Source organism: Schistocerca nitens, chromosome 6, assembly GCF_023898315.1.
Source record: "Schistocerca nitens isolate TAMUIC-IGC-003100 chromosome 6, iqSchNite1.1, whole genome shotgun sequence".
NCBI lineage: Eukaryota > Metazoa > Arthropoda > Insecta > Orthoptera > Acrididae > Schistocerca > Schistocerca nitens.
Genome location: NC_064619.1, coordinates 644,602,355 through 644,629,817, shown reverse-complemented (window position 1 = coordinate 644,629,817; position 27,463 = coordinate 644,602,355). Strand labels below are relative to the sequence as shown.

Here is a 27,463-nt window from a genome sequence, read left to right as displayed (position 1 = left end):
TTACATGTTTTCTAAGGATCTTCCAAACATATTTGTTTCAAACTTTCAGTAAATGTTACACAGTACCTTCTGCATAATTTAACACAGCCTTTTTCCAAAAAACTGTATATTTTTGAATATATAAATAAAAAATTGCAAAAGAATGTTGTGAATTTTCATTACAATTGAAAAAAAAATCATCTTTAATAACTGAACTAAAATTTTGTAAAATCCCTGTGTTAAGTTGTAGCCCATATTCCAATAAATAATCTGTAAAAAGTTCAACTTCCTACCTCAAATACTTTGTGAGGAAAGATGTAATTTATAAGCGTTATTTTAACATTGCAAGTATAGGGCGTTCCGGAGCCCCTTAACTTGGTTCTGCATGCTATTTACAATTGACAATCTTAAGTTCCTTTGGTATTGGTACGTTAATCTTATTCTCACATATATCTATGATACTTGACAAAAGTGTCTATACATTTATCTTCATGACTATGTACAGGAATATGGTAATCTTATTAGGTGCAGACTGAAACTGGACTAGACTGGTACAGACAAATGTAGCACCCGTACAGACTGTTGCACACAGTCCGGCACATTTTAACGGACTGCATTTTATATCGTGATGCAAGGGCAGAAGCACAAGTTGATGGGGATCTGCCTTGTGTTTTAGCTGACGATGAGACGTGTGTGTCTAGGGTTTTTAAGTTTTGTGATGTGTCTGGACTCTGGCCTAAACTTTTAGACTGGAGGTTTTAGTGTATTGCAGAGTGGCTGACTCCTCCCTTTTTTTCCTTGCGGTCAGCCAGCCACTTCCATCTGCTACATTGTTTTAGCTCCCTCTCTCAATTTCTTCCTGTGTTGTCCATGTTTTACTGCTGACGCCCTGCTTCATCCCACGCTTCGGTGTGGGTGAGCACATATTTTCCAATGTTTGTTCCCCGTGTTTTATGTTCCGTTGCATGTAAATGTTCTGAACTTTTTTTCTTGACACCCGTCTCACTAGGATACTGAACGGGCGCTGAAGACCTTGCTGTCGTGCGTCCACAAAACCCCTCTACTACTACTACTACTACTACTGTTGCACACAAATGCAGACTGACTAATCGGAGGTCTGTACACTCGTTATAATACCTCGCGCGTTCATGTATCACTGCGCGAGTGTGATCCGCGAGGAGAAAAGGATCTACGTTAGCAGCAATCTCATTGGCTGCGTTACATATTAATACGCGGATCGGCGGAAGCAGAATTTGGTCCGACTCTATGGCAGCGCCATCTCGTAGTGCGGACACGGACGAGCGCTGCGCCTGCGCTGTTGTGCTTAGCGGGGCGCGCTCTAGTGGGAAAGTTGTGTACGCGCTGACTACGCGGAACTACGTACACAACACTTTCATTACTGGCCAAAAATAATTTCTATTTCTGAACTATATTTCCTTCTTCTTCTTACTTCTTTTTCAGTCTGAAATGGTGGAAAACGAGAAAAAAGTAACAGCGAGCTAAACATTCGTGAACTGAGATGGAACTGTAACAATAAATTTCCATGCTCATGTGCACCATTATTATTCGATAAGTATCAGTGCAGTGTATCATTAACAATCGATGTTATCACAGAAAAGACAATTTCCGATAGTGCAAGCCTTGTAATTGTAGCTCTTTTAGTTTCGATGTATTTAAGTACTCTCTCCCTCCGTCTGAACAGGCCTTGGAAGGCCCAACGGTACCGACCGGCCGCCGTGTCATCCTCAGCCCACAGACATCACTGGATGTGGATATGGAGGGGCATGTGGTCAATATACCGCTCTCCCGGCCGTAAGTCAGTTTACGAGACCGGAGCCGCTACTTCTCAATCAAGTAGCTCCTCAGTTTGCCTCACCCCGATTGCCAACAACGCTCGGCAGACCGGAAGGTCACCCAACGAAGTGCTAGACCAGCCTGACAGCGCTTAACTTCGGTGATCTGACGGGAGCCCGTGTTACCACTGCGGCAAGGCCGTTGGCTATTTAAGTACTACATATAAAAAAAATCATTGTACTGTACTGGTCATAGAACATATCTTGAGGTAACAGAATAGTATGTTAATATTCCGAATAATCACCACAGATAGATAGTAAAGTTAACAAACTCGAGCCGGCCGATAGTGCGCCACTCTCAACTATAGGAAAGACTGTGCAGGGCGGCCGCGTCGCTCTTAGCTACAGAGACCTGCACTGGTTTCGTGCAGTTACAATGTGCGACAACAAGCTCCACGTTTTCCACCGTCTCTTCAGTAATCAGACCACTGAATATCTGTCCTGCATTCCTAACTCACCAATACTCACAAGAGACTCGATTATTGGCCGGCCGAAGTGGCCGTGCGGTTAAAGGCGCTGCAGTCTGGAACCGCAAGACCGCTACGGCCGCAGGTTCGAATCCTGCCTCGGGCATGGATGTTTGTGATGTCCTTAGGTTAGTTAGGTTTAACTAGTTCCAAGTTCTAGGGGACTAATGACCTCAGCAGTTGAGTCCCATAGTGCTCAGAGCCATTTTTTAGACTCGATTATTATCTTCTATATTACTTTCTGCACTTCGTCATAGCGACAACGGCTTATGCCAAGTTCTTCCGCGTTTCTCTAGTACGGAATATCCAGCCTCAACTGATCAGAGCAGTTAAACAGTCCTCCACTGTCTAAAGAAAATGTATTATACTTTCTTTTGCATCTTTTCTGTCTGTTTCTTCCTCGTAGCAAATTTTGATTTTGTTACTGTAGTTATTAAGTGTAAATGGATTAGGTGCTCTCATTTACAGCAACTGATTTTTGATTTTGTTACTGTAGTTATTAAGTGTAAATGGATTAGGTGCTCTCATTTACAGCAACTGATTATTACGCGTAAATATGTATGACTACTTCATGAAAATGTATCACGTTATCCGTTTTTTGGTAAGCCATCTTTCTTGGCATCAAACACAGCCGGACTCTTAGTGAGAGAATAATACTTATATGGACCACTACTCAGGTATCGGGCGGCAACGATTGGTTAGGGTCGCGGCCGATCTACAGTACGTACAACACAGATAGTCCGGCGTGTCTGACGTAATTACAGACATTAACAGAATGACCGTCGCAACACGCATAGAGCCTACGAAGTGGCCGGCGATAATATGTAGATGGCGACCTGTTATCTGTGCTAACGCCTGAGGTCTGTAAACGACGTGGAAGGAAAACAAGTCACCGGAAGATTTCCTATCCATTAGGGCAACGGCCTGGATACATCTTACAAGATCCGACAGAGTGTTTCCTTGCTGGGTAGGCCTACACTTTGTTTGGACGGTATGAAGCAATAGGAGGTTCCCTTGCGTCGTCCCTGTTAACATAACTTTCACACCGTGCGATAAGTGCATAGCAGTGTACGTTTAGTGAACTAATTTTCAGATATGACACTTTAATTAATTTAAGCTCTTCCACCGTTTTACGTGAATGATAATCCTTTTCATTCAAATTGTGTGGGATGTAAAGGGGGTGGACCAAAATACGGAAGCCGGTCGGAATGGCCGAGCGGTTCTAGGCGCTACAGTCTGGAACCGCGCGACCACTACGGTCGCAGGTTCGAATCCTGCCTCGGGCATCGATGTGTGTTATGTCCTTAGGTTAGGTAGGTTTAAGTAGTTCTAAGTTCTAGGGGACTGATGACCTCAGAAGTTAAGTCCCATAGTGCTCAGAGCCATTTGAACCAAAATACGGAAACACCAAAAACACAACACATTATCCTGCTTAATACGGTGTAGGAAAACCGTTAGCATTCAAAACAGCTTCCAGTCGTCTCGGAGTGAATAAATGTAGATCCAGTGTGGATTTCAAGGGGTACTCTTATACTATTTATTACTCCTGTAAAATACTGGCCAAATTCACGTAACGATGATGGAGGTGGTTAGAGATCGGGCACCCTTCTCTCCATAACAGACCACAACACAAAGGCTCAGTAATAGTGCCATGTGGTGATGGGGTGGCCACGGAAGATGCGACAATTCATTCTCGTGCTCACGAAACCAGTCCTGGACGATATGAACTGTGTGAACAGGAATCTTGTCGTCTTGGAACACAGCATTATCGTTTTGGAACAAACAGTGTACCATTGAATGGATCTTATCAGCCAAAACGGTAACATAATCCTTGACGTAATGCAATCTGGCAGAGTAACTATGGGCCCACGGAACACCGCGATACGGCTGCCCATATCATTACCAAACCAGCTCCATGTTTTACACTTGGGACCTAGACTCGGCCAGAAGTTGGAAACAGTGTGAAGATTTTATGGTTTCGGCACCCCGTTTCCGTGGTACGCTCGTTTGCATCGCTGAAGAGTGTTTTTGGAATTTCAACTTGTCCTGCAATTCCCAGCTGATGGAGCTCCATTCGCGTTGCTTGATTTGCTAACAGGATTCGCGAGTGCGACATTCAGTTCTGCAACGACATTTGTAGCTGTTGTCCTCTAACTTTTTGTCACTATCCTCTTCAATAACCGTCTGTGACGAACACTCAACATATACTTCCACCCGCACGTATCGGATAATGTTTTTCCGTTTTCCCTGTATGCGGTATAAATCTTCGATACGGTGCCTCTTGGCACATCAAAAGTGAGGACCGCCTAACAGGCGAAGTGAAGAAATTCTACTACTTTCGATACAAAACAGATCGTGAGAGATGAATTGAAGAAGACATAAGATCAGACTATCACATGCAGGCAGGGCGTTCTTTGCTAAAAGAAGTCTGCCAGTATAAAACATAGACCTTAATTTGAAGCAGAAATTTCCAAAAAATTTCCTGGAGCATAGCACTGTAAGGAAGTGGATCACAAGCAGTGCGAGAGTTGGTAAAGTAGAGAATCGAAGTGTTAGAGGTGTGATGTTACAACAGAATACTGAAAATCAAGTGCTCTGGTAAGATAAGAAATGAGGATGTTCTTAGCAGAATCGGCGAGGAAAGGAACATATTGAGATCACTGATGATAAGAAGGGACGCGTAGGAGTACATCAGGTAATAACTTCCGCAGTTCTAGAGGGAGCTGTAAAGGGCAAAAATAGTAAGGGAAGAGGCGAGGAAATTGAAGTGGGAGTCAGAAGGTTGGCACAATGACGAAAAAGCAAGCAAACTCAGTTTTCAGTTTGAAAGGCAGCGGGCATTAATAAGACACGACAAACACTTACTCAGCAACGTGCAGAAATTTCGTTTGTGTCGATATACGCCGGCCGGGGTGGCCGGGCGGTTCTAGGCGCTACAGTCTGGAGCCGCGCGCCTGCTACGGTCGCAGGTTCGAATCCTGCCTCGGGCATGGATGTGTGTGATGTCCTTAGGTTAGTTAGGTTTAAGTAGTTCTAAGTTCTAGGGGACTGATGAGCACAGAAATTAAGTCCCATAGTGCTCAGAGCCATTTGAACCATTTTTTGTCGATATACAAGATGGTTATAAACAATCTGAAAAGCTTATACTGGTGTTGCAGGGGAGGCTGTGCTGAGAAACAACCGTTAAGAAAACAATTTTATATGTTGCGCCGTTCTCGATTTGATTAGATTGACGTTAGCCAATCAGACCACTGCGAGCGGAGATTCAAGTATTTGTCCCGCCACGCGCTAAAGTATGGTAATACAGTGAATTACCAATTGTTCCAATACTCATTACCAGTTAAGATCTGGCTTTTCCGAAGTGATGAATTTAAGCTGTATGTGTAAAAGCTATGGTTGTTTTGTTTGAGCAAACCAAACGAAGAACACATTTAGTGTCGCTGTCCCCGGCAGGCTCCTCGAATTTGCGTGTGCGACGACCTGATTGGCTAACTTCGATGCTAAATAACTTGCAAACCGCGCAACGTATCGAATTTTTTCTTAACAATTATTTCTCAGCTCAACCACCCCTGCAACTCCCTTACAAGCTTTTCAGACTATTTCTGACCACCCTGTAGTGGTCTCGGTAAAAATATCTTTTTATTTATGTTGTCATCAAAGTGGTTTTGTTGTTCGATCTTCGTGTCACTGATTCTATTGTTTATATGGTTACTCGTAGCCTTTCTTATACCCAAGCTACAATCAACAGTTTCTCAACCATACCACCATGTGCAGCATATTTCATTTCTTGTGTCCACAGAAAGCATAAGTATAAACAAGACAAAACAATTTCTGTGGTGCGTCGAATTGAATTTTCTTAAGGCACAAAGGCGGCTCCCTCTCTCCGAGGTGGGTAATTCACACCGAAACAAACCTTCGTTAGCTTCCTGCCGTTAATGACAGAGGCAAACATAGTGTGGAATGGTGGCTGTAGTACGTCTCGGGAGTTTATGATCACGGTCAACAGCCGTTGTCCATTCCCTGTATATATATAAAACTGTAATATTTAAAGAGGCAGAGGGAACTAGTCTTCCGCTTTATCGTAACCGTCGGCACGTTACAGAGTCGCTCTGTTTTCATGCTCGCACGCTTTCACATGCGAGCAGTACGTTACATTCATATGAAAGATAGAATTTGTTATCACACGTCAGATTTCTGAACGTCAGTACGATGGAGGTAGGAGGAAGGACATTTAAAAATTATTGGTGGACTTGAAAGAAGTGTATTCTGAAACAAGTATGCCACTTGATGATGCACCATTAGGAACTTTCTCTAAAAACGTAAACTTCACGGTGTCACAATTCACATTTCAACTGATATCAGACTATCTGCATAATTTTATTCTACATTAAGTACTACAAAATTTATGCCTTCTATCGAGTTGCAGCTTCTACTGTTTCAAGTAGCGTTGCCTGTGTTGTGGGAGTTACTCCAGCTACAGTTTACACCCAAGCTCTTGCATCTGGTAGATAAGGCAGACTGAGTAACCTCCATAAGCTACGCAAACAAGTTCTCCACGTACGTGTGCACCACCATTACTCTCATACGCAAACATAGGGGTTACACTCGTCTGGTGTGAGACGTTCCCTGGGGGGTCCACCGGGGGCCGAAACGCACAATAACCCTGAAAGAGTGGTTCGGTGGGGGCGACGGAGGGGTGAAGTGGATTGCGGTAGTCATCGTGGGGTTGTAGAACACTGCGGCTGCGGCGGGGACGGAGCCTCTACGTCGTTTCTAGGTCCCCCGTTAACATACAATACAATACAATACAAACCTCCATAAAATTTCTGATACACATATTAACGCTAAGTGACAGTGTCAGGTTCTTTGTTGTAGCATAGAACACATAATAAACAGTACATACGTTCGATAATTCAAATACAGTGTTATTGCAAGCGCTAGATATGTAATTATAATAAATTGTATGTATACGGACAGTTGTTAATTCGTTAACACACTTAGAAAAGTTTTAAGTATCAGCTCCAAAACATAAGAGTTACGTAATTTTAGTACATACAGGAATCAGCCACTTTGTCATTTTCTTTTTTATTTAAGCTAATTCGCTTTTCCGGCTTTCACCCATCTTCAATTAACGTAATACATATTTGAATCTTCAGTCAGTCCACAGTTACAACATTGACAGCAAACTGGATGCTGTTCTACCCTGTGCAAAATAACAATTCTGTTTATCTACTACACTTCGCGAGTTGATTATTTATGATACATTGCGTTTTATGTGTAGTTTTCTACTATGCTTGTTGTTATTCCGATTTTCGCGTTTATGAATGTGTCAAACATTTTTTTTACTTCTATTTTGCACAAAATGAGATCAGCATACACCATGTCGCCGACTGACACCTTTGTTTATATCCACAAAATATATCTACTGTCAAAGATCATATTTTGAGTACAGGTTCGGCTATGGTCAAAGTTATATATTTCTTATAGGTTGTTCAAATATGGTTCAAATGACTCTGAGAACTATGGGACTTTAACATCTGAGGTCATGAGTCCTCCACAACTTAGAAATACTTAAACCTAACTAACCTAAGGACATCACACACATCCATGCCCTAGGCAGGATTCGAACCTGCGACAGTACCGGTAGCGTGGTTCCAGACTGAAGCGTCTGGAACCACTCGGCCACAGCGGCCGGCCTTAGAGGTTGTATATGACTAAAATACCCGATATTATGTAGGATGAATCTGCTGAGTACTCTGGGTGACTATGTAAAAGTACATTATTCTTTTTAATATTCCCAGAACTAATTAAACAGTCACTAATGCGCTTATTCAATTACCATGTTATTACCTTACCTTACAGAACCTTAGCACTTCATGCTAAACAGTTTCAGTTGTTTTTAGTCATACAACCTATAAGCAACCTAGAACTTTGACCACAGTAAGCAAAAGATAATCTTTGACCATAAATGTATTTTTCGGATGCAGAAAAAGATGACAGTCGGCAACATGGCGGACACTGGGTTGTTTCTGTGCAAAAAAAAGTGTTTGTGCCACATCCATAAACGCGAAAATCGGAATAACAATAAGCACAGTAGAAAGTAAGTACGCTTAAGAAGCTGCATATCATAAATAAACAACCCGCGAACTGCAGTAGTTACACAAAACTGTTATTCTGCGCAGGGCAGCTGCAGAATCCAACTTGCAGTCGATGGTGTAACTACGTACTGATTGAAGACTTAAATATGTATTACGCGAATTGAAGACAGGTAAATGTAAATGTCGTGTGACTAGGGCCTCCCGTCGGGTAGACCGTTAGCTGGGTGCAAGTCTTTCGATTTGATAACACTTCGGCGACTTGCGCGTCGATTGGGATGAAATGATGATTATTAGCACAACACAACACCATGGCCCTGAGGTTAAAGCCCGAAATGCGTATTTACTTAAATAAAAAACACGCAAGAAAGTGATTGGTTCCTGTATTTATTAAAATAATATAATCTGCAGCCACGGACCTCACCATCCAGTAAACTGGATACATTACAGAGTTGCGTAGTTAATTTTTTGATAGTTTGCAGGTACATGTCTGCAGTCTTACCAAACCTTCAAGTACAAAATTGTTAAGGCTTTCGTGGCCACTTGTTGACAAACTGCCTATTGGCTTCTGTCTCGGGTTCTTCGGCCGACGTTCATCTGATGATTTTACTAACGTTTCGCCAGCACGAGTGGCTGGCATAAAGCTTCACCCTCCATGGCCGATGGTGAACTGGAGCCGAGCTCGCGGCCGCAGACTCTATGTTCCTGGCGCGCCAACGTTCGAGGGCTTCTCCGCGGTCATTTCCGGTGCGGTTCTCCTCTTGCTACCTGCGACGGTCGTTCGCTGCAGTACGGGAAGCCAGGATCCGTTTACCTTAAGGCTTTCCTCTTGCTTGTTGAAGTTGTTCGCGTGTTTTTGTATTTCTACAGCTTCTCTGAACAAGCTGGTTGAAATGGTTGAAATGGCTCTGAGCACTATGGGACTTAACATTTGTGGTCATCAGTCCCCTAGAACTTAGAACTACTTAAACCTAACTAACCTAAGGACGTCACACACATCCATGCCCGAGGCAGGATTCGAACCTGCGACCTTAGCAGTCTCGCGGTTCCGGACTGAGCGCCTAGAACAAGCTGGTGTGATAGTGCTTCTCTACAGCCAGAACTTCCGTGTCGGCGAATTTTATTTCGTGGTCGGTCTCTCTCAGTGCGTGCTCTGCCCAGAGTGACGGACAGAATCGACCGTATATTGCGCAAACATGGCGTAAAGACGATTTTCAAACTGACAAGGAACATCAGAGTGTGTCTTAGATCGGCAAAGGAGAAAAGGTACCCACTTCCAATGTCGAGAATATATCGTATACCATGCACATGCGGAAAAATTTATGTCGGAATGACTGGACAATCAGTCGCCGACACGGAAGTTGTGGCTGTAGGGAAGCACTATCAAACGCGCTTGTTCAGAGAAGCTGTAGAAATACAAAAACACGCGAACAGTTTGAACAAGAAAGAGGAAAGCCTTAAGGTAAACGGATCCTGGCTTCCCGTACTGCAGCGAACGACCGTCGCAGGTAGCAAGAGGAGAACCGCACCGGAAATGACCGCGGAGAAGCCCTCGGACGTTGGCGCCGCAGGTACATACAGTCTGCGGTGCTGGCGAAACGTCAGTAAAATCGTCAGATGAACGTCGGCCGAAGAACCCGAAACAGAAGCCAATAGGCAGTTTGTCAAACCTTCAAGTCTTCGCCCCACGGTACCTTAGTACGCCTCTAGAGGACCCAAAACATAATAGCGCAGCCGAGCGATAAGCAGTGGGGGACTGTTTCATTTTCCTTTGTCTCCGTTTAGGCTAGCTGTGTGCCTTAGCACTTTTGTTCGATTTGCCGGAAAAGCTACGACAGAGACTGCCTCAACCAAGCTTCATCGCTTAATTTCGCGACACATGTATTGATACTGCTGACCAGACTGGCTGGCTGTTTGCAACCGACACGTAACAAGTACCGTTTTTGTCTTGTGTGCAGGGGTGTGCCTGGTGGAGTCTGAGAGCGGCGGCAGAACGGACAAGAGGGGCCCTCGCAACAAGAACGGGAGCTACGACTATGGCTTGTTCCAGGTGAGTGGACAACCTGTTTTCCCACTCGTCTTCTTGTTATAATTGTCGGTAAGGCACGTATTTCATGGCTGACTCCTTCTGTTCCACAGATCAACAGCAAGTACTGGTGCGGCATCGGCAAAGTGGCAGGTGACTGCCGTCTCAAATGTGAAGGTAAGACACGAGACTAGATGCTGCTGTAGCTGTTTGTCCTACATAGTGTGACAACAAGGTCATCAGCGTCCATACATACATCATTGCAATCATCTTCAACTTTTGTTGTCCTGTCTTCCTCAGTTGCGTGTAATATTACGGTATATCGAAAATTTTTACTGATGGACCGTCTGCACCACACACGCACACACACACACACACACACACACACACACACACACACACACACACACAGCACAAAAAAATATCACACCAAAACACACACACACAAATGCATACACGAACATATCTCAGATACTTCAATAATTACACTCGAAATTTCGGCAATAACATTCGATCTTTGGCAAAAACATTTGACAGTCGGCAACAGAAACCAAAACATTGCATTGAAACATGCGTTCAGTTCATAGTGCCGTGGAAAGTGGGAAAAAACCGCAAATTGGCATTCATAAGAAGAAGAACAACACCAAAAATGCAACAGGAGCGTAATATGTAAGAAATGTGTCCTCGCAACCTGTAAGTACAGTTCAAAACATTACTACTTAATAGGAAATACCAAACCACCAGAACTGTTTATAACCGATAGGTACAGTGATAAAAATGTAACTTAAATAGCAAACATTTGTACATATACCAGGCCCCTTGATGATGCCTTGCAGAAAATGAAGGCGAAACGCGTATGGCACTAAAATTGTGTTTTATTCAGTTGCTGTCTGACGGTCCATAAGTAAAAATTATCAATATACCAAGGGAGACCAAGAGATGAATACACTAAGCAGATTCAGAAGGATGTAGGTTGCAGTAGGTACTGGGAGATGAAGAAGCTTGCACAGGATAGAGTAGCATGGAGAGCTGCATCAAACCAGTCTCAGGACTGAAGACCTTAACAATAACAACAACCATAACATTGCAATCATCGTCATTCGTTTAACATCCACTAAAAGATAAAGGAGTCCCAGAGAGGAGTGGCGTCCAGCGATACGAATCCTGTTGCTCCTGCATGTACGAGGTCTGTTCAAAAAATTCTGGAACATTCGTAATTTAGCACCAATGGCGCGTTGCAGCGAGGTGCGGTTGGCATCCCTGCACACGCTTGGGTTTCAAGTCTAACTGCCAGAACTTTCATTGTTGTATGTCTGTTAGTTATTGCTCAGTGCTGTGTTTAGTAGACTGTTGTGTCGCACAGTTTGCGCATTTCGAGATAGCAGAATTAGAGGAGCACTAAACCTTTACAGAGACACACCAAGCAATGCAGTAGGTCTACGGTGATGAATGTGTAAGCCATACTCAAGTGTTACGAACGGTTCACACGGTTTAACAATGGCTGGACAGAAGTTATGATCCTCATTCAAGGCGGTCTTCGACGTCTGCCGACGACGCTCATGTCAGGAACATCAACGAAATTGTGAATGCGAATCGAAGACTGACTGTCCGAGGGATTGCAGAAGAGTGCAGCATTTCACTTGGATGACGTAATGAAATCCTAACACAGCATCTTGGAATGCACCGTGTTGCCACCAAGTTCGCCCCACGGCTCATGAGTCAAGACCGGAAAGACCTTCGCCTCGCAGTCTGTGAAGAACTGTCTGATCGTTCAAACGAGACCGAAATGTTCCTTAAGACAACCATAACTGATGATGAGAGATGCGTCAAGATGTAATGACGTTGAGACCAAGGTTCATTCTCCACAGTGGGTCGGGAGAGGTTCTCCGAGGCCAAAAAAGCTCATCAGGTCAGGTCAAATGTCACAGCCATGCTGATAGTTTTCTTAGACTTTGGACGATTGTTCATCACGAATTTTTGCCACAGGGACAAACTGTTAATCGATGGTACTATCGGAACGAGTTGCGACGCCTGCGAGAAAATGTGAGAAGGAAACGGCCTGAAATGTGGCGAGACAATTCATGGCACTTGCATCACGGTAACACACCCGCACGTTCATCCCTGTTGGTGCGTGACTATTAAGCAAGAAACTAAACCACTGTGCTGCCTCATTGTCCGTACTCTCCAGACTCTGCTTGCCTTTTTTTTTTATTTCCGAAGTTGAAAGCCCTGTTGGAAAGACGAAGATTTGCAATGATAGACGAGACAAAAGAAAATTCGCCGACAGCGCTTCGCGCGATCCAGCAAGAAGGATACCAAGACTGCTTCAGGAAGTGGAAACGGCGTTGCGAGCGGTGTATTAATTGCGATGGAGAATATTTCGAAGGAGACCATGCACAATAAGTAAAAGGTGAGTACAGAAAATTTTTGCTGGCAAAGTTGCGGAATTTTCTGAACAGACCTCGTATGCTTTCTGACATCACCTACCTACATTACATTACCATCAGTCTCTATTATGAACTCTGTTCGGTTATTCAGCTAGTGGCGCTGTCCACATAACGCGATATTTCAGCAAGATAACTAGTTATCAGCAGACCGCAATAGTGTAACGTTCCGTCAATGATGAGATTACTAGAGACGGGGATCATGCTTAAATGTGGAACAGTAATGAACGAAAATGGTCGTAATTTTTCCAAATAAGCCATCCGCGAGTTTTCATTAACCCATTACGTGACATCACGAAAACCTTACTCAGGATGCTAAATGAGGATTTCAGTACCGCTCAGTAAGTGACTGAACTGAGATGAAAAACATTAAAAGCACATCTGTGTTCAAATGTGTGTGAAATCTTATGGGACTTAACTGCTAAGGTCATCAGTCCCTAAGCTTACACACTACTTAACCTAAATTATCCTAAAGGCAAACACACACACACCCATGCCCGAGGGAGGCTCAAATGGTTCAAATGGCTCTGAGCACTATGGGACTCAACATCTTAGGTCATAAGTCCCCTAGAACTTAGAACTACTTAAACCTAACTAACCTAAGGACATCACACACACCCATGCCCGAGGCAGGATTCGAACCTGCGACCGTAGCAGTCCCGCGGTTCCGGACTGCAGCGCCAGAACCGCTAGACCACCGCGGCCGGCTCCCGAGGGAGGACTCGAACCTCCGCCGGGATCAGCCGCACAGTCCATGACTGCAGCGCCTAAACCGCTCGGCTAATCTCGCGCTGCAAAAGCGCATCTATCTTTAGGATGTTACTAACATGGGTCTTTGAATCGTATAAGGGAAAAAACGGCATGGGATACTAAATTTCAGACTGCAGGTGACACACCGAGAAAGAATGAACATATTAGACAACTATGTGAGAAGTAGCAATGACAGAATGACTATAAATGAAGACATTGAAATCATGGTAGGACAAACGGGGTTAAAATGAGAAATGGAAACTGAAAACAGTAGCTGTCCACATTAATTGTTGAATTACTAACTTCCATTCCCGTCCCTAGCTTCTCCTACGAATACAAAGATTAATATCTATAAGTAACTTCTTTTTCTATATTGTGAGGTCTATTTGCATCGTCTCTCAACTTACCTGTTTGTTAGAAGAGTCAGTGTGAACCTGGGGAAATTTTGTCACACGTTTCAAAGCGCTATGAGATGAAACGAGTATGTGAAAACTGTTGAGAATGGTCGACTTCTGTTTATCGGGAAAATTTTAGGAAACAGAGTTTCACCTGTTAAAGAAATGAAATGAGCGTATGGCATTGTTGGCCGGGAGGCCCCATGCGGGGGAGTTCGGCAGCAGTATTGCAAGTCCTTTTTCGATGACGCCACTTCGGCGACTTGCGGGTCAATGATGATAATGATGAAGAAGGACACACAACACCCAGTCCCCTGCCGGGAATCGAACCCGGGCCCCCTGCGTGATAAGCGTAAACGCTACCGCTAATCTACGGAGGCGGACACCTGTTAAGGAGACCGCATATAGGACGCTGGTGCAACCTATCCTCGAATACTGCTCGATTGTTTGGGATCCGTACCAAGTCGGATTGAAGGAAGACATGGAAGCATTTCAGAGGCGAGCTGCTAGATCTGTTAGTGGTAGGTCCGAACAACACGAAAGTGTTACGGAGATGCTTCTGGAACTCAAATGGGAATCCCTGGAGGGAAGGCGACATTGTTTTCGAGAAACTTTATTGAGAAAATTTAGAGAACAGGCATTTGGAGCTGACTGCCCAACGATTCTATTGCCACCAACATACACTGCGCGTAAAGACCACAAAGATAAGAAACGAGAAGTCAGGGCACATACGGAGGGCTATAGACAGTCGTTTCCCCTCGTTGTATTTCCGAGTAGAACGGGAAAGGAAATAACTTGTAGACCCTTGGCCAAGAACCGTGGTTTGCGGAGCATCTATGTAGATGTAGATCTAACAAAGGCCGACAGAGAACGGTAACAAATGAAAAGTGAAAGGGAGAAAGATGACAGACAGCGTCTAAATACACCTGAATGCTGTGCTGCCTGACAGTAAAACGTGAAGCACTCAGAAGGGAAAGAGGAAACGAAATGAAAGTTCAAGGGGGTGAGGGGTATGTGATTACAATATCGAATCTAATTTCCAAAGAACTTGGCAGTATGAACCCACTTATCAGTATGACATTGCACTCCCAATGGTCTGGACGCATGCACTGACTGAATTTGGAAGGGTGTCAGAAACCCGTTGTATACTTTCCTGAGGGAAGCTGCATCACAGCTGTTGTATCTGGTCCTTGATATTCCTCCATACTGACATTGGCAAGGAGTTGACGACCAGTTGGTCACACACACGTTCTTTCGGTGACAGATCTGGGATACTGCTGCCCATCGGAGTACCTCAGTACCTCGTAAACATATCATAGAGACACGTACCATGTGTGAACGAGCATTGTCCTGTTGAAAAATGGCACGACGATCCTATCGCATGAGAGGAAACACAGATGACGCAGGATGCCGTGACTTACCGGTGTGAGGTCGAGAGTTCCATCAGTGTCTACCAGCCGCGGCCTGAAGTCGTACCCCAAGTCTCCCCACGAAATGACGCCAGGAATAACACCGTTGTGCCTCCCCAAAACACTGAAAGAATGGGACTTCTTCCAACCCTGTCGCCACACCCGCCGCCGATGGTCATCTTAGGTAGTTCGCGATTCAGCGCTGAACACAGTGCGACGACATTCATCAGCAGTCCTTGCTTCTCGGTCACGGCATCACTCCAAACGCAACCGTTTTTCTTGTGGTGCTAACAGCAACCTACACAAGGTGCGACAATTCCCTAGTCCGCTTGCTGCTAGTCTTCGCCCAATGGTGTGGGATGACACACAATTCCCTTTGTCTGTTCTCGGATGGCAGACGCAGATGTGTAGGTGTTACGATGTGCTTGGTGCACAATACGGCGATTCTCCATTTGGTGCGTAGACTTGGCAGACCAGAACTTTTACAATGGGTATGCCTGCTATGACGTTGTCATACAGTCCAGCGTCGGCCACTGTTACATCCAAATGTCCCACAAACCTGTATATTGGACGAATTGACGAGCCAGCCAAATGGAGAAACATAAAAGAGGCCCTTTCCAAACTCTATCATGTGCTGATGACGCTGTCTCACATGAGTACACAGCAGCTCCTCCACAGCGATCACTCAAGGTCTGACGCTATTCACGCCCCTTATATACCTTGCCAGGCTTGACAACAATACTAAACAAGCAAAATTGCAACTCTAATCACTTACATGGCCTCTGATGGCGTGTATCTATACCAAGCTGCATGGAGAAATGTCCATATATTCTGGGTGTTTCACTTTTTTTGACAAGTAGTGTAGTTTGGACCACGCCATTCCCAGATGGGGACAAATGCAAGAACTTCTAATTCACATCTCATTATGAGTTTCTATTGTCTGTAACTATCTGCTCTGTTGCGTCGGTGCCAGAGTAAATGCATAGGGTCTGGCTCAGGTCGCTTCGAGAATCGTTTTAGCCAGATTCAGTACTGTGTCAATACTTTGTGTACGCGAGAGTTTGCCAAAGGACAATTTCATACGATCTGGTTGCCCGCTCCGTTCCATGCATAACTGCCTGGAGGAACTCGCTTCACATCACGAGTAGTGTAATGATTAAATCGGGTTCCGAATTCATGTGAGCTTTACTTTGTGCGATCAATTCAATTGGAAAAGAAAATTCTGCTCTTCAAATCCTGCACAAGAGTGTTATGTTACGTCGGGCTTCCGCGTCTTGTGAAACAATACTACCAGCTAGAATAAACCACGCAGACGGCTATAACCGGATACTAATGTACCTTTACTGCAAACAACGTAACGGAAAATCACCCGTTTATAGCCTCGACTATAAGTGCGCTGAGAAGCGCGTTTATAAATATTTCGGTAGTAAAAGTCGCCTGCGAGGGTAATTTGTGGAGAGCGAGAGAGTTCAAATATTTACAGATATGTGACGGACGGTTCATCTCACAAATATTTGGGCCGTAACGATCTTTGCGTTGCTTCTATTCCGTTATGGGGCATTCAGCTCACACCGCAGAAGAGTTTTCCTGACGCTTCTCAAGTGACTGAACAGCTACCGTTCTGTCGGGCATTAGGGCAAGCCAGCCAGTTGACACGCCTTTTCAATACTCGCTTTATGGGTCTCAATGCGTTGGCCTAGCAGCGTATGGGTTACAGTTCCTGCATTTCTCTCCTTTTTTTCCTCGCCTTCTGTGGACGAGGAGCCAACAACATCCGTTCAAAAGGTTCTGACACAAATTTTATTCCTGGCGCGAAAGCGACGTCAACTCAGTAACTGCGGTGCAGCTTGAACCAACAATTGTAAACAACATATGTGCATTCGACTAGGCAATTGTTAGAAGGCAGTGCTACGTAGTGGACGTGTGTCCGTAATGTGTGTATGTTGATGTGTCACGAATGGTGATGGAGCAATATCTCTAAGTCAGCTGTTCCGTGTGAAGGGTCAACGCTTTGATGACACAACCGACACTGAAGCCAGTATTGTGCGAAAGTTGGTCAACATCCCAACGAACAGCTTTTCTGACAGTTCACGTTCTCCGCGTTTTAAACAGGTGGCTGTACCCTCTGTAGAACACCTGAAGCATTAAAACCATCACCATAACTTTTCTCTGTTTTTTGTTGATACAGTCTCGAAACTGTTTGGACTGACTGGATATAGTCTCATATGTGGCAGAGACTGCAGTGCAACTGTTCCGCGAGCGTCGTTCTGGTTCTTATGTCTGCCTGTCTCCATCTAGCCTAAGTGCTAGGCGTATTTAACACGCTTGAAGGTAGCAGGAACGAAGTCAAGTGATGAACTACTTACAGGTGCGCGAGGTTTTGTGTGTGTGTGTGTGTGTGTTATAGACAGAGGGCGAGAGGGGAGTGGCAGCAGTAGCAAGAGTGGGAAGACAACACTTCCTTTAACAAAAAGAAAGAAGGAACAATTATTAGTAAAAACAGTTTTGTTGTTTCTCAGACTTATCATTCATACAATTTATACACACCTGCATGCGTCTGAACTAGTTCTACAAACTTTTTCCACTGTAATGTTGGTACATCAGAAACATGAGTTTGGAAGTATTCGTTAGGTGCTTGAGGTGATAAAAATAGCCACCCGCGCGTAGGCTGTTTGTTTGAGATGAGGGAACAAGAACAAGTAGTTACGTAATAGACCAGATGGCTATGGATAATGAGACATTAATTCCATGTTTTTGACGGTCAAACAGCGACGCCCGGTGGGACAGCTGGCATGGTGATGATTGTTAACACCAAACAGTTGACTAAATGTATGAATTTTGAATTTTCTCACTCAAATTTTTTAAGCATTCCCTTACACCAATTGATAGGAGACCGTTACTGATCTCCGGTCAAATTAAATGAATGGCAAAATAAAGAAGATGTGTGGTCAAATTGTAAGGAATAGATATAGAATTTTTTTTTCCCCCCCAGAATTGAATGTTCCAGCAATTTCGAGCTACCTAAGGATGATTGTATCTGAGGGTGTGTGACATGCCAAACGTTTTCGGATAGGTTGTGCGGTACGCCAACTTCTTTTTGGTATATAAACCTATTTTGGTTGATCTTCAGGATGTTCCAAAGTCACCTTTACAAAATTGATCAGGTATATTTCAAAAATAGGGATAGGTGGAAAGCAGTGGTTTGCGGCGTAATGTTCACATACACCTGATGTCTTAGTAGCCGCTCAACTAACTTCAATGTGTGCGCCATCTGTAGCACGCAGGATAGCTACTAAGCGATATTCCACTCCCCCCCCCCCTCCCCATGTCCGGCCTAGCATGTCCACATTACGGTGTGCAATTGATTCTCTGAACTTTACCATTCTCTGATAGTCTGGCTCGTCGTCGACGCAAATGGTTTGCGCTTCGGCCTGTTATCAAGTTGAAGCGCATGCTGCAAACGCACCTTGCAGACATGAGGGTTCTGTCTCTTTTGTAACAGCAGTGCATCATGATTGGTTGTAGCTGTAAATGTCGAAACTCTTGACTAAATGCCTGTTGCTCCTGTTCCACATATCCACCAATCGTGTGCGGACGTGATGATTATGTGCTTCTGTAACGTATCTGGAAGTGCCGCTGGATCTGAGTGTCAAGATTTGTTCTCCATCAACCGTTCCGTACACACTTTCTGCTGGGAGGAGGGGAACTTACCTGCAAAAACAAAACATTATACCGCAAACCGCACCTTTTTGTAAGTACCTATCCCCATTTCTGGAATATACGTGATCAAAGTTATAAAAACCATTTGGAACATCCCATACATCGGTGACGGAAGCATACCTACGACCAAATTCTACAAGCTAACTGTAAACAGTCTTTCCTGAAATTAATCAATGGATTCGAAACAGTGTAGTTAGCACTTCACGAACCTCGTAAATAAGACGAAAATCTTCAGGTGAAATTTCGACCTCTTCACAACACTGTTTCTTCACTCACTCACTGTAAACAAACAACTCGACCTGTATCTAAGTTGTCATCATTTCAACAATAACAGGTGACAAAACAGGCGATCCTCGATCCACTCAGCTTCACGAGAACATGTGTGGAGGTACTTCAGGGAGAATACCGGGCCCCGCTGCGACAGCAAACATTAACAATTCGAGAAGTGTTAATCTGCAACTCGACAGCTGCAGAGCACTGCCCGTAGCAGATGCAAGTGAACAAAGAAATGTGAGCCGTTCTGCGCCGCTCTGAGCTGTACCATTGACACTGCTTATGGCGTCGTCGTAATCACGCATGCCTATTAGCATTACTTCGTTCAGCCTCCACTGCTCTATTCTGATCGCCCAGCTGCTGTGGTTGCTCGGAGCTACTCCTCTCCAACTGCAGCGGTCTCATCGTTTCTTTATTGAACTGACGGCGTCCCGAGTGGAGTGTATACATCGCAGGACACTGAAATATCGCAGGTATATTCGTTAATCGTGGAGCTTGCGGAGTATGCTGAAAAAAAAATACATATTTCCACTTTCTGCCAGAAGGTGAAAATATAGCGCTTTAAGGGGGGTAGGACGACAAACGGGCCGACTTGGAGCAGGAGAGGCACCACAGGACATTTTAATTTCCACTGTCTATACTTTTACAAGTAAATTCATAAAACTTTCTCAGCATGACCAGGAAGGATTCAGGATTCACACTCGTAGCAGTAATTTTTTTACCAGTAAGTGAAAAAATGATGAAATTTCATATTTAAAAAATATTATTTTGTTATGTTTTTGCACTTCCACTGCTATGAGTGTGAATCCTGAATCCTTCCTGGCCATGCTGACAAAGTTTTATGAATTTATTTGTAAAAGTATAGACAGTAGAAAATAAAATGTCCTGTGGTGCCTCTCCTGCTCCAAGTCGGCCCGTTAGCGTCCTATCCCCCTTAAGCGGTCGAATGTGGAATGTTTCCTGCTGTGACGTCAGCATGCTGTTTGTCACTTGCTGACAAGTGTCGTTTAATTTTGTGAACTGACTGTTGATGTAAAAGATTAGGAAGGTGGAAATTTTCCGTACCAGATGCAATGGCTATTGAGAAGAAAGACCGTGCACTGCTAATAAAGCAACAATAGCAGCTGTCCCTGCGTTGCGGGAATATCGCCGACAGAAACAGCTGCGGACGCCACATGTCAATAAAATGGGCTAAAGAACACGATTGAGAAATCTGAAGAATCAATTGATTTAGACGGTGCAGCGGAGAGAGGGAGGCGGCCCGGTCCAGTGGCAGTTTTTGATGAAGGTGCTGCAGCTATCGTCAACCGTGCAGCACACGCTTCAAATTCAGCAGCGACTGTTCGAGCGGTCACATGGCAATAGTTTCTCCTCTGTTCAACAGTTCAAGAGATTTTGCGGCGCATTTTACACTGATATCCCTACAGTATTCAGAGTGTGCACCAAATAAAGCCCCAACATACGCTACAACGCTGTGACTTGACCCTTAGTTTTTTTTGGCATTTTACGCTGTACGGTGCCGTGAATGCACAGAACTATCACAGTGCCGTGAATACACAAGAACTATCGCGTATGGGGTTCTGCTCCGACAGGAACACCCAATCCACTCAAATTTTGTAACTGTATGGTGTGGTTTCACAAGCTCCTTCATTCTCGGTCCATTTTTTCTCAAGGAGATGACATCTCGTGGGGTTGTTAGATGTCAGGTCCCGTGATTCCAGCTTTGCAGGAATACAACTATGTCCACGACATTATTTTCAAAAAGATGGGGAGACACCACAGACGCTTTCCAGGTGAAAGATTTGCTTCAAGAAACTTTCGGTAACGACGGCACCATCTCTGGGGAATTTCAGGATGTGTGGCCTTCCAGATTCCCCCACCTAAATCCATGTGACTTCTGGTTGTGGGGATATCTGAAAGATCGGGCTGTCAGGGATGTATCTTGGCTCTTACTGATCTGAATAATAGCTTACAATGATATATCACTCTGATTACACAAGATGTGCTGCGAGCAACAGTCGATCGTGCCATGTTACAGTCGTTTAGTCGGGAGACTCTACTGAATATGTTGTAACTTGTGACCATATCCCAATAAATGCGCCAGTACCACAATTATCATGTGTTTGATCTTTCCTCCTCTTTTCCTGCGTTCCTCCTCTTTTCCTCCACGCACACCACATTCTGACCACTTACAGCGCCATATTTTCAAATGGTGGTAGAAAAAGGAAATATTATTTTTTCAGCATACTCTACGAATGCACCGGCTAATGAACATAACGATGTTCAGCGTCCTATGATACAGATAATTGCAGAATACCATACCACGCTCTGATTATAACTAAAAAACTAAACTCCGTCCGAACAGGCCTTGGAAGGCCCGACGATACCAACCGGCCGCCGTGTCATCCTCAGCCCACAGGCGTCACTGGATGCGGATGCGGAGGGCATGTGGTCAGCACACCGCTCTCCCAGCCGTATGTCAGTTTACGAGACCGGAGCCGCTACTTCTCAATCAAGTAGCTCCTCAGTTTGTTTCACTAGGACTGAGTGCACCCCGCTTGCCAACAACGCTCGGTAGACCGGATGGTCACCCATCTACGTTACCACTGCGGCAAGGCCATTGGCGTGATTATAACTACGTAACTGTTTCAGCTGTAGTGTATGAAATATTTGGAACATGGTACGTACTCTTAAGAACGTGGTACACTATGAACAACTTTCGGCTGGAGCGTGGCAGTGTCTGCTTGATTGTGATGACAGACGGTATGTAGCGTAGATCGAGGTCTAGCTTAGGCTGCAAGGTGATAATTTGATTGCGAGTTTGTGAAGCCAAATAATGTGAATGGCAATAAAGATTCTGGTTCACACATTAACCTGTAGTGTAGCCTAGTGTGATCGTTCGCGCCATATTTAATGCGCGTTGCCGTACTTAACGCACTTTTCATCTTTATCGATGGAATACGGTGACGAAGAGACGTTACATAGAATGACTTCAACGAAGCGGCGGAACAGCACCAGATGGGTTCTACCGGCCAGTAATGACATACAATCATATCATTTAATGAACTGCGTTATTAAAGCTAAAACTGCAATGAAATCCAGAAAACCTATATTGTACAATGGACGATCTCCGAAGAATATTTTGCTGCATGTTATGTACGAATATTGCACATAAACTACAAAAATTGCACGGGGGATCCACCATGTAACTTTTACCAAAGCTCCGTCTCAGGTTTGCTACAAACAAAAAAATTAGTTGCATACAGCAGAAAATTCGCCAAGTTGTCGTCTACATCTCAGCGAAATCTGTAACTCCATATCTATGTTCCAGATGATGTTGTTGTTGTGGTCTTCAGTCCAGAGACTGGTTTGATGCAGCTCTCCATGCTACTCTATCCTGTGCAAGCTTCTTCATCTCCCAGTACCTACTGCAACCTACATCCTTCTGAATCTGTTTAGTGTATTCATCTCTTGGTCTCCCTCTATGATTTTTACTCTCCACACTGCCCTCCAATATTAAATTGGTGATTCCTTGATGCCTCAGAATATGTCCTACCAAGCGATCCGTTCTTCTAGTCAAGTCGTGCCAGAAATTTCTCTTCTCCCCAATTCTGTTGAATACCTCCTCATTAGTTACGTGATCTTCCCATCTAATCTTTAGCATTCTTCTGTAGCACCACATTTCGAAATCTTCTATTCTCTTCCAGACATGCAGAGTGTAATGGGTATTAGGAGCAGTGTCTTTTTAGGTTGGTTAATATCTCCAAGTACATGTGGAAAGAGAAAGCCATTAATGCTTATTTTCTCCTGAGCAGTAGGTCAGATGATGAAGTGTGGACGCAAAATGGTTAGACTGGACTGACACTTAGCGATGCAGTTACTACCGTGCACGAAACATCAGGTCTTAGAGGTTGTGAGAAGACTGTATGACGCAGAGAAAAAGGAACCAACACATTGATGTACATTTTAAGGTACCACGTATAAAGCATCAGCACTTATACCCGTTACAGCCTGCGCTTGTGGGGGCCTGTTTTGGCTGCGTCGCCCCGTATAAAATGATGAGCAAACGATGAACTAAACTTGCTGGCTGTTTTGTCGCAGATCTGCTGAACAATGACCTGTCGGACGACGTGCGTTGCGCCAAGAAGATCTTCCAGCGGCACGGCTTCCGCGGCTGGTACGGCTGGAGGAACAAGTGCGACGGCAAGTCGCTGCCTGACGTCTCGAGATGCTGATTCCACCCTGCACTGCTTGCCACACACGCCTTCCTACTTGTTCTTTATTTTTCAGAATATATCTGAAATACTGCAATGCTGTGTCCAAGACCCTACACTTCGGTGTTTTCTCCATACACAATGTTCGCTGCCGAATATATGTTGTGTTGTCCGTACCAAACATTACTCGCCAAATAAATCGTTTCATCAATATTTTTTCTTGTTTATTACATTTTTATCCGTTTGTTTTTTTAGCAGTGGTGTTTGGGTATCATCCGCTATGTAGCTAAGGATGATACTGGATCGTATAAGATATATATGAGCTAATGCGTAGGATTGTGGACTACTGACGCCAAAGCAATGCAATCGGTTCTGCTCCTGGTAATTACCATACATTTTTCTCCGTTGGAAAGTCTCGATAAAATACGTAATGAAACCGACACAGAAGCTGACGAAGCGATTTTAAACAGGTAGACTGCTGCATCTGTGTTTAACTTATTCGACAGCACATACAGTGATATCGCAACTAAACATACGATCTCGTTGAGAGGAGATAAAATATTTTGCTGTATATAGAGTGTACGATACGATTAGTATTAATTGAAATTTAATATTGTGTATCGGATTCGAACTCCAATCTGACACGCTTTGCAAGCTGCGCGCTACCAATTGCGTACTCGTGTACTTTCTGTTCCTTTTTTTCATTTTCTTATTTTTAGTACCTACCTTGTTGAAGAGAAATCACAGCGCAGTTTGGGAATAGCGTATCGCCACACAGTGTTATTTTGTCGTAAAAATATTAACCGTAGGGTACAGGGAAGGGAAGTGTACGTGTGTGTGTGTGTGTGTGTGTGTGGTGAGGGAGGGGAGAAGGGGGCGGAGGAAAATTGTTGAAGGAGATGAAGGATTTATTACAATAAGCAGTTTCAAGTCGGTGTAGCTTGTAAATTGTTTGCTCAGATGAAGAGGCTTGCATATGTTCGACTAGCGAGCTGTATCACCTGCAGTATACACGAGTAATAAATGTACACCAAGTTTTTACATCTAATTGTCAACAATCATCATCTTCATTAACATTTAACATAAATGTGTTAGGAATTCTTTTCTGAAGCTATTTGTCTGCTGCGTATCAGCTACTGAAGTGGAGCGTGGACCAAAAATAGTTACAGACATTAAGAAGATAGAAGCGTTTGAAACGGCTATCTACAGAAGAATGCTGAAGATTACACGAGTAGGTCGAGCAATTAATGCAGAGGTACTGAACCGAACTGAAGAGGAAATATAACTATGGAAGAACTTCACAAAAGAAGGGATCGATTGATAGAACACATCCTGAGGCGTGAAGGAACCGTCACTTTGTTAATACGAGAAGGGAGTGGTGGGAGTAACAGTTTAGAGGGAGACCAAGTTTCGTCAACAGTAAGGTGGTTTAAGTGATACAGAGTTGAACAGACATTAAAAGCATAGACTAGCTTGAAGAGCTGTACCGAACCAGTTGACGAACTGAAGACCACAACACACACAAGTATCAGAGGCTTTTAAACAGCCATCCTTCTTGCACTCCGTATTTGAAAGGAGTGGAAAGAAGCCATAATAACTGGTGCGATGGAAGTACCCTCTGTCATACACTTTACTATACTTCGCAAGGTTTGGATGTAAAAGTATTTACTGATGTGCTTACCGTCCATCTGCTATGCTCAGGGCCTCTAGATATGTGTAAGGTAAAGTCACTTTTCGTATTTCATCTTCATGTGGTGTGTATGATGCAAATAAAGAACAGCACAAGCAGGTAAGCTGCTCCTGTCAAATTAGTACGAAAAGAAAAGAAGAACACGAGTGTCAAAATGGCACGACGTCTTGAATGAACAATGCCTGAGAGTCACGAGTTTGTAACCTGTTCGTGGTTCATAAGAAACATCTGTTTGCTGCGTCGACAATGGTGGCTCTGCCTTACAAAAACAATGCACGGTTGATCCGAATAAAAATCATAGACAAGGATAAATAGTACCCACCCACCTACAACAAGAAAGTTTCTTACAGGAATCGCAACACTGACAAAAATGTAATCGTAGATTTCCGTGGCCGTTATCACAGTCAATGAAATTGTTCTGGGCATGTGACGGCACGGGCAATGTGTAAAATTCTCCGACGTTTCGGTCACTGTTGCAAAAGACCTTCCTCGGTGTGTTTCGGCTAACTGCAAAACTTACTAACATAAACACCCTGAGAAAGGCCATTTGCAACAGCAGCCGGAACGTCGGGGTATTTCACACAGTGACAATGCGATCACAGTCTCAGAACAATTTTATTGACTGTGGTTGTAAAAAAAAAATGTTTAAAAATAGCAAGGAAGGAAGGAAAGGAGATTGGGTTTAACCTCCTGTCAACGTCGATGTCATTAGAGACTGAAACGAAATTGAGGACAGCCAACACTAACTCAGAAAAACGCAGTACATCTGAAATCTATCAAATCACACGTCAAGATTGCAACTCGATTTATATCAGATAGACAAAAAAGTAGAAGTTTCAGTATTAGATACACTCACCACAGCAGCGCATTTAAGAATGTTTGTCTGTTGGTATGTGGGTCTTGTCCACAAAAGAGTGTCTGACACAGACGTCAAGCGCATCCGCCATAGCTGCACTAGAAGCCACAGAAATCCGTTCAACATATCCCCGATGTCCACCTGGTGTGTGTTGTGTCGACGTTTACACATGAAACCACACAAAATTCAGCTACTGCAAGCACATCGCGAAGGTGACAAACAACAAGGTGTGAGTTATGTAATTTCGTTCTTGGCAAGATGGAGTATGACGGTTTCCTTCCACTCTTAGTGGCGAGGCAACATTCCATTTAAATGGAAAGCTGAACCGTCATAATGTGGGAATATCGGGTACGGAACAACCACATGATACCACAACACTTGAGGGACTCTCCAAAATTTAATGTGTTTTGTGTAGTTTTCGGGAAAAGGTGTATGGTCCATTTTTCTTTGCCGAGAACACTGTTACAGGAAGCACACATCTCGATATGCTTGAGAACTTTCTTTTCCCTCAGTTGGAGACTGATTCGAATGATTTCATTTACCAACAGGATGAGGCATCGCCACAATGTCATATGGAAGTACGGGAATTTTTAAATCAAAGGATTACTGAACGATGGATCGCCCGCACTGGAGAAAATGATTCAGCCTTACATTACCGGCCTCCAAGGTCACCTGATCTGACTGTATATGATTATAGACTCTGTTTATGTTCCTCCGTCACCAACAACAACGAATGAGCTGATAGATCGCATAACATTGTCGCTGCAGTGTGGGAGCAATGTGAATACCGTATTGACTTATGCCGTGTATCTCAAGGTGGGCATATTGAACACCTATGGAAGTATTAAAAAAATGAATTGTACATGTTTATTATTAGTTTCCGAAATATAGACGTGCCAAACCGGATGATTCTTTTTGATACATCCTGTATTAAAAATTTACACCTCTGTCTGTAAATTACGTGCGTTACTGTTTCTATTTTATTTAATACTGCCATTAAAAAGCGATAAGATAAATAAATAAATGCGATTACTCGGCGAATTGCAATTAGCGAATGACAATATTACAATCGTTTGCCTTCAATTTCTTGTCGAAGGTGTTGAATCCGGTGTGAGTAATGAGGAGAAAGACTATGCATACGTAACATGAGCGGTATTCCGTACGTGGAATGATAGTACATGTAGAAATTCTATGTTCTTGTTGCAGAACTACATTCTGCCATCTCAATAATGTTTTTCTACTATATCCACACTCTATACATTTGCACGTACAGGCCAAAGACGACTGCAGGG

The 27,463-nt window shown here is 43.9% G+C and overlaps 1 protein-coding gene across 1 annotated transcript in view; it reads left to right on the top strand.

Moving 5' to 3' along the window:
• The window catches only part of LOC126262979 (lysozyme-like), a 28,194-nt gene extending 4,356 nt beyond the window's left edge, over positions 1–23,838 (top strand). Inside the window, exons 2-4 of the mRNA XM_049959930.1 lie at positions 10,353–10,444; positions 10,534–10,597; positions 23,513–23,838. Coding sequence (XP_049815887.1) covers positions 10,353–10,444; positions 10,534–10,597; positions 23,513–23,646 — 290 coding nt within the window. The 3' untranslated portion in view covers positions 23,647–23,838. The remainder of the gene's footprint in view (positions 1–10,352; positions 10,445–10,533; positions 10,598–23,512) is intronic.
• The last annotated feature ends 3,625 nt before the right edge of the window (positions 23,839–27,463 follow it).